The sequence below is a fragment of the Dipodomys ordii genome, unplaced genomic scaffold, assembly GCF_000151885.1.
Source record: "Dipodomys ordii isolate 6190 unplaced genomic scaffold, Dord_2.0 Scaffold79, whole genome shotgun sequence".
Taxonomy (NCBI): Eukaryota; Metazoa; Chordata; class Mammalia; order Rodentia; family Heteromyidae; genus Dipodomys; species Dipodomys ordii.
In genome coordinates, this window is record NW_012267295.1 from 4,324,059 (window position 1) to 4,332,151 (window position 8,093).

The following is an 8,093-nucleotide window of genomic DNA, read 5'->3' on the forward strand; positions in this document are numbered from 1 at the left end:
GTGAGTGCGGCGGCTCCAGGCGGGCCCCGCCTGCGGCCTCGGGGAGGCTCCCGGTGGCGTGAGCAGGGCGGACTCTGCGGCGTAGTTTCCGCGGCCGTGGGGTGAACCCAAGCTGCCGGGAGAGGGGGCCGGAGAGGCAGCCAGGGCGGTAGGGGGAGCTCCCTGCGTCCGGGGCGCCCCGGTTCTGCCCTCCTAGCCAATCGGGCCTCTCCCGGGCGTGTGGTCCCGGTTCTCCCGGCGGGATCCGGAGGGGGAGTGGCGGGTGCAGCTGGGAGAGCCGAGCCCCCGCGTCCCCAGTGCGCGCGCGCGCACGCGGGAGCCCGCCCGCCCCCTGTGCACGGGGGGAGCGGGGCGCGCGGTGTGTGCGTGGGGGGGTACACGGACCCCTCCCCCCCGCGTGCATAAACAACACGCGCCCGGCCCCGCCTCCCGCCCCGCCCCCCGGCGCAGCCTCTTAGGCCGCTCTCTTTCCTGGTTCCCGCCCCGCTGCCAGGTGACACGCCGAGCCGACACCATGGTTCAGCAGGTGCTGTACCGGGCGCTGGTCTCCACCAAGTGGCTGGCGGAGTCCCTCCGGTCCGGCCACCTGGGCCCCGGCCTGAGGGTGCTGGACGCGTCCTGGTACTCGCCGGGAACCCGCCGGGCGCGCCAGGAGTACCAGGAGCGCCACGTGCCGGGGGCCTCCTTCTTTGACATCGAGGAGTGCAGGGACACGGCCTCCCCCTACGAGATGATGCTGCCCAGCGAGGCCTTCTTCGGGGACTACGTGGGCCGCCTGGGCATCGGCAACGACACGCACGTGGTGGTGTACGACGGCGACGACCTGGGCAGCTTCTATGCCCCGCGGGTTTGGTGGATGTTCCGAGTCTTCGGCCACCGCACCGTGTCCGTGCTCAACGGTGGCTTCCGGAACTGGCTGAAGGAGGGACACCCGGTCACCTCGGAGCCTTCGCGCCCCGAGCCCGCCGTTTTCAAAGCCACCCTGAACCGCTCCCTGCTCAAGACCTATGAGCAGGTCATGGAGAACATGGAGTCTAAAAGGTTCCAGCTGGTGGATTCCAGAGCCCAAGGACGGTACCTGGGCACGGAGCCGGAGCCGGATGCCGTGGGTAGGTCGCCTGTGCTCCCTGGGGAGGATGGCAGTCAGGGGGGCCCTATCCAGGATTTTGTCCCCCTGCCCTGCCCACCCCGGAAGCCCAGCTGCCCTTCTGCTAACAGGGCAGGGGTGGGCTTCTTCAAACTGTCACTGTGTCCTTTCCAGAGCTGTGCTGACAAGTGGCTTCCGCAGGGGTGACTGGTGACAGGGTCCCCCCATGCCCTTTCCACACACTCACAGGTACCAAAGGGCATCCTGCTGCGAGGGCTGAATAGAAGCCGTGTCAGGACACCCCCTGACCCCCGGGAACCTCATAGGCACCCACAGTGCCCTCCTGGCACTGGAGGGGCCGCTCGCCTGGGCCCCTGTCTGGGGTTTGCAAAGGCCATGCCAGTAAACCTCCCCCAGACAGCTGTGGAGCGTGCACAGCAGCTGCCTGCACGTTGTGGACGCTTGGCCCTGCATTGTTGCCCCAGTGAAGCCCTTTGTAAGTTACTTGCTCAGTTCAATAGCAGAGTCAGGACTTGAACCCCATGCTACTTTGTTTCAAATCAGCAGCTAGAACTGGGCATAGCCCTCCCGCTGCCAGGAAGGTGTCTGGCTGAGATGGTTCTTGGGCTCCCTGTTCGCAAGGGGAGTACAGGGTCAAGAGAGGAGCTTCTGGAGGGGAGGTGCTGCTTCTAGAAGCTTCTAACCACAGAGGAAATCTTGCCCTTCCTAGCTCCAGGACCTGTGGCCAGCATCTCCCTATGAGAGCAGCTGCTTTGCCCGCATTTAAGTTCTGTACTAACTTTTACCTAACTTGTTGCAAAATGTCTCTTCCTTTGTGGGCCTGAAGTGGGAGAAGGGGAGAATGCTGGGAAATCTCTGTAAGGAGTCTTAGAGCTGGACTTGGTCACCTCCTGGGAAGAGGGGAGGGGTGAAGCACAGAGAAGCGGGGTCAGAGGCAGGTCAAGGCTGCACACCTAGATAGCAGAGCTGGAGACTGCAGGGCGCTGTCTTCTTAGTCCTCTTGTCCAGGCGCCTGCCCTCCTTGCCCGGCGTCATCTCAGAAGGTCTAGTGAAGAATCATACTGCTGGCATGGGCAGCTTGTAGCCCTTCCTGGCCTGAGTTCAAGGCACATTTTGTTGTTAGTTACTCTGGGGGTGAGGGCAGTGGAACTGGTTCCTGAAGCGTTTCTAGCCTTCTCAGAAACACACGGATAAATGATGCCAGGCACAATTACTATTCCCATTCTACAGATGAGGAAACTGGGAGGTTTGAACTCCTGCCTGTTAGGCAGGTCTCTACCACTGAGCCATGCCCCCTGCCCCGCCGTCCTGACAGGGCGTTGCCCCTAGCCGAGCTGGAAGCAGGGTCTTAGAAGCTTGACGCACTTGTTGCCCATCCTGGGCAGGCGGCTGCCCTGCTAGCTCACAGGCCCCATTTTTCTAAGGTGGGGGGGGGGGTGGTAGGAGCCCTGCAGACCTGAGTCTGCATCCGGGTGTGGCATTAGGTGTGGCCATGGTGCGTTTCCCCACTGGATGCTGTAATTCACGGAGGAGCAGCCCTGGCTGCCCCTTTAGAGCTGCACGTCGGCCTTGCTCTCTTGCTCCTGGAGAGGTAGTCAGGACTAGGGGGGGGAGGGGGTGATGACCCGTGGTGAGCCCTGGAGAGCACTTTTGTTACAGAACCTGTACCCAGCAGTCTGTTCTTTCTGGAACAAAGAGGGAGGGCAAGGGCACTGGCACTGCTGCCCCACGGGAGGGGGGGGCTGGGAGAAGGATTTTCTCTACCGAGGCAGGTGCAGAGGGGCTGGGACTGGACACTGGGTCGGCAAGCATCAAAGCAAGCCTAGTTCCCAAGGCCAGTGCCCGTGTGTGCGTGTGTAAGCAAACACAGGGACCATGTTGTGAGGAGAAAGGTCACTGATACACAATATTACTTCATTGTTTCATCATAGGACTAAGAAACCCCTCTGTCCCAGCCCCTCCTCCAAGGCTGGGGGGTAGGACTGCAGGCCCTGGATTCCAAGGTCTTTAAGAGGAAAAGTGGAAAAGGCCCACAGCAGTGTTCCTGCCCTTCAGTGTACACATCCAGCTAGAACCTGGCCATACTCATTTGCCAACTTCACCGGCACCTTCTTTCTCACAAACCAAACATTAATTCTAGACCTCTGAGCAGAGAGGAGCAAGAGCTGCTATTCATCTTCCCCTACCTCAGCCTCCTTTTTCTGTGAGGCTCTGGGAGTCAATGAACACACATACCTTTGCTGCAGGCTACCTGCCCTGTCTGAGCCAGAGCTCTCCCTCCATGCCAGAACAACAAGCTCCCTGGCTTTGTGAAGGCTGGGGAAGGTCTCAAGAGAACCCAGAACAGTGGTCTGTCCACTGTGGGAGGGAAGGCGGCAGCCTGCAGCTGGGAAAGGACAGGGAGGGAGGGAGAAGCAAGAGGCCCAGCCGGCCTCTGATCAACTTGGAGCCGTTGCTCCAGGTGGCTGTTCTCCAGAGTTTTCTGGCCTCGGCCCATGGGCTCATGGCAGACCTTCCCTCCCTGCACAGGCTGTGGCTCCTGCACATTTAAATTCTCCAGGCACAGGCCCTGAGCCCAGCTCAGGGGTGACCAGGAGGACCCCGCTCCCCCCACCCCCACCCCTGGGCTTCATCCCCAGAAAGGCTCCCCTTTGTAGAATCCTTCCATTCTGCCAAATGCATTCCCCAACGGCCCCTGCCTGCAGGCCTCAGAGCTTGAAGCTGGGTTTCTTGGGGAGGTCCACCCTCAGCGCCACTAGGGCAGGGGTCAGTACCCAGACTAACATCTCCATTCGGACAGGATGTGATGGAAGCTGGCTGGGCACCGTGGCTCACGCCTGTAATCCTAGTTACTCAGGAGGCTGAGCTCTGAGGATTGGCATGCAAAGCCACACCAGGCAGGAAAGTTCATGAGACTTTTTTTTTTTTCAGGCAGAAAAAGTTTATTGGGGGGAAAGCAAACTGCAGGCCTGCAAGAGATGGAGCCATGCGGAAACAGAGGGGAAGGAAGAAGAGAGAGAGAGAGAAAGAGATTTTTATTTCCAATTAACCAGCAAAAAAGCCAGAAGTGGAGCTGTGGCTCAAGTGGTAGAGCACCAACATTAAGTGAAAAAGCTAAGGGACAACACGTAGGCCCTGAGGTCAAGCCCCTGTACTGGTCACACACACACACACACACACACACACACACACACACACGCACATGAGGTAGAATCACAGCGGGAAGAAACAGTCATCGTTTACAAGTGGGGACTTGTGTACTCAGGGGACTTCTGTGCTGATCATTCTGGAACTTGGGGTTCTAAAATAGCTGGCTTCATTGTGCATCTGTTGCACCAGGATTATTAAGGGGTCAGCTACTAAGGGTCACCAGGGGCTTTTACCTACATCAGGGCAACCTTTCCCAGCCTGTGAGGTGAGGTGTCCCCCATTCCACAGCAGGTGGACTGAGGCGCAGCGCGGAGGGGTCTGCCGCTTCCTGATGAATTGGGTTTAGGGTATGGCTTACTGGCTGACTAGGCTTTGGCCGGTAGGCCAAGCCAGCTTTGGCCATGCTTATACTCTTTGCCTTTCTTACTTGCATGTGAAGTCAGTTTTGGCACAGGGCCTCACTGGGTATGAAATGGTTCTAGAAAGGACCACAGAGTGAAGGCCAGCTCCTCCTCTCTGCTCCCCTCAAGCTTCTGGTGTCATTTTTCAAGCTTCAGGTATCATCATTGTATCATTTCTTCCTTCCTTCCTTCCTTCACTCCCTCCCTCCTTCCCTCCCTCCCTCCCTCCCTCCCTCCTTCCTTCCTTCCTTCCAACCTCTTTCTTCTTTTTTCTTTCTTTTGTTGGTCAGGACCTGGGTGCTGTCCCTGAGCTCTTTTGCCCAAGCCTAGTGCTGTACCACTTTGAGCCACAGCTCTACTTCTAGTTTTCTGGTGGTTAATTGGAGATAAGAGTCTCATGGGACATTCTTGCCTGGGCTGGCTTTGAACCACAATCCTCAGATCTCAGCCTCGTGAACAGCCAGGATTACAGGCGTGAGCCACCATTGCAGGCCTGGCTTGCAAAGCTATCTTTAGCGTCATGGCTGGTGCAGCCCCCATGCGTGCATCTCCTCACCCTAACCCGTGTCCTTTGTCACCATCCAGGACTGGAGTCGGGGCACATCCGCGGCTCCCTCAACATGCCCTTCATGGACTTCTTGACAAAGGATGGCTTTGAGAAGAGCCCCGAGGAGCTCCGGGCCATGTTCCAGGCCAAGAAGGTGGACCTGGCACAGCCCCTCATCGCCACGTGCCGCAAGGGGGTCACAGCGTGCCACATCGCGCTGGCCGCCTACCTCTGTGGCAAACCTGACGTGGCCGTCTACGATGGCTCCTGGTCGGAGTGGTTCCGCCGGGCACCCCCGGAGACCCGGGTGTCCCAAGGGAAGGGCGGGAAGGCCTGAGCTCGGCCTCTCCAGCGTACTAACTGTAGCCAGTTTAGAGAGGCTGGCATGGCCTGCCGCCTCACACCTGCTAGCCAGAGGAGATTGCCCCGTTTTTAGGATGGCACAAGAGCCCACCCTTTTCAAACATCTGGAATAAACCACCTTTTTCTGAGTCATGTGTCTGCCCTGGGTTCTGCCCTTCACTTGCATCCTTTTCAGATTCCTCAGACCCCCCCCCCCAACAAGCCTGCAGCTGTCGGCCACCCCGAGGACACACCACGTTGTTCAGTGGTGGCAGAGAAAGCCACTTGCTGCGCATGTCAGGTGCACTCTGTCCCGGAGCATGCTGGGACCAACCGGCAAGGCCTGGCAGGAAGTGGGTGCCAGAGAGAGGAAGTCAGTGCCGGACTGGCCCTGTCTTTGCAGCTGCGGGAGGGTGGGGAGGACTAGGGACAGCTGGCCATCCAAGGTGGCGTCACACACCCTAGGATCTCTCAGGAGCTGGGGCCTGTAAGCCGGCAAAGGGAGGCAGAGGACTGTGGCTTTGGTGCCCTTCTGGCTTCAGAAAGACTTTGCTGGGTGACAGTGGCTCACACTTCTCATCCCAGCTATTCAGGAAGCTGAGATCTCAGGTTTGCAGTTCAAAGTCAGCCCAGGCAGAAATGGGACTCATTTCCAACTAACCACCAAAATCCAGGCGGGGAGCTGTGGCTCAAATGGTAGAGTGCCAGTTGAGGGAAAGAGTTAAGAGGACTATGCCTGGGTCCCGAGTTCAAGCCCCAGGACCAGCATTCACACACACACACTCAGAGTTAACACCGTGAATCCCTCACTCCACGGGAGATTGGCCCCTCACCTTACCTTCCATTTTAGTCTTCCTGTCCAATCCCTGATCCCTTGGCATCCAGCTTGGCCAGCCAGCATCCCCCCCCCCCCGCTCCACTTCTTTGACCTGCATATTTAGACCTTTCATATTTTAGTGTCTTCTAAATTATTGAACTGCATACCCTTCGAGAGCCAATGAAATGGCCCCTCTGTGAGCCCTGCTCCCTTTTCTCTGAACAGACTTAGTCCTGCCTTCTCTTGACTCCTTCCTTCTCCAGCACTTCCTTGTACCTGGTGACACCTGTGTCTAGTGAGTTTGGCACACAACCCGATCTTTGGGGCTGCTCAGAGGATATTTTGAGTCGATGAGTAAATGTCTCTTCTATCCCGGGAGTCCTAGCCCTCTCCCGCACCTTTTCCCTTAGGGGTCGGGGCATCAGCCCTCCGAGGTCATAGAGATTACCGTGGCAACTCCAATGAACAGCTGGGAAGGCTGTTCCCTAGCAACCACTTACTGGTCCTCATCAGTAGTGGTGTGGGTGGGTCTCCGTCCTGCCAGCTTTAGGACACTCCAGAGCGGATCAGGGGCTTTGATGGTATGAAAAACCGTGGAGAGGCGAGACAGAGAGACCCGTGAGCATGGGCCAGGGCTCTGCCAAGACTTGGGTTTTCTTTTTTTTCTCTCTACGCAGAGCTGCTTGTGAGTGCCGAGTGCTCAGGCTGTCGTTGGGCCTACCCTCCCTCTCTCCTTCGTCGACGTCTGTCGGGACCTTCTTATCCAGGTCAGAATCTGGCAGTGAGCCCCCCTTTCTGGGCCAGCCTGTCCAGGATGCTCAGACAGGGAGCTACAGGAGGCCTGTCGGTGGGTGGCTGGGGGTTTCAGACAGGAATGGGACAGGAGGGAGAAAAGTAATCTGCAGGAGCTTGGCCTAGCTTGAAGACACACAGCTGTTTTAGCACCATCCCCGTCCTTATTTCTTTTCTTCCCGTTTCCCCATCATGATAGAAGATTAATTTATAGTTACTCTGAACGCCTCTGTGAGCCTTTGTGAAGATGTACTGACCTACTAGGTGTAGAGATGCTGGAGGTAGGGGCTGCATGAGTCAGCTTCACTGCGTAACAAGTCACCCCCAAACTCAGTGACCTGGGATGATGTGCTGGTCATCTCTTGGTCTCAGGGGTTGAGATTGTAGGCCAGCTTTGGTGGATCTCTCTCAGGTGGCAGTCCAGGTGAGGGGTGAGGATTCAGTGTCAAAGTAAAGGACCCTTTTCCAAGGTCACTATGTACATAGCAGGACTGAGGTTTTCATAAGCCACTGCCCAGAAGCCATGTCATTCCATGCCACATGGACCTTTGCACAGGACGACTCCTCACACAACCCCGATTCCAATCAGAGAGTCCGGGAGCTGGGAAGAGCCTGACAGTGTGAACAGCTTTGGTAACTCAGAGGTGAGCTGCTTCACTTAAGCCACATCCAAGTCACTTGGTCCAGACACTGTCCACCTCTGGTCCCCCACAAGAGACCCCCCCCCCTCCGAGTATGACCCACATCCACCTGCTCTCACAATGTCCAAAGCCTCACCTGGTGGTGGTGTGGATGAGGCTCCTTGGTGTCCTTGGGCCTCGGTCCTCTCCTCCCCGGCAGAGCTCCTGGAACACCACCAGGCGGTAGCACCAAGGACACAAGAGACACCATGGACGCCTCCATTCAAACATGAGGACAATGACACAGGTCCACGGC

At 57.7% G+C, this 8,093-nt stretch overlaps 1 protein-coding gene across 1 annotated transcript; it reads left to right on the plus strand.

Moving 5' to 3' along the window:
• Window positions 1-462: 462 nt before the first annotated feature.
• Tst (thiosulfate sulfurtransferase (rhodanese)) lies at window positions 463-5,697 on the plus strand. Its single transcript, XM_013024901.1, has 2 exons — window positions 463-1,109; window positions 5,245-5,697. The coding sequence occupies exons 1-2, from the start codon at window positions 515-517 to the stop codon at window positions 5,541-5,543; spliced, it is 894 nt and encodes a 297-aa protein (XP_012880355.1). The 5' UTR covers window positions 463-514; the 3' UTR covers window positions 5,544-5,697.
• Window positions 5,698-8,093: the final 2,396 nt, after the last annotated feature.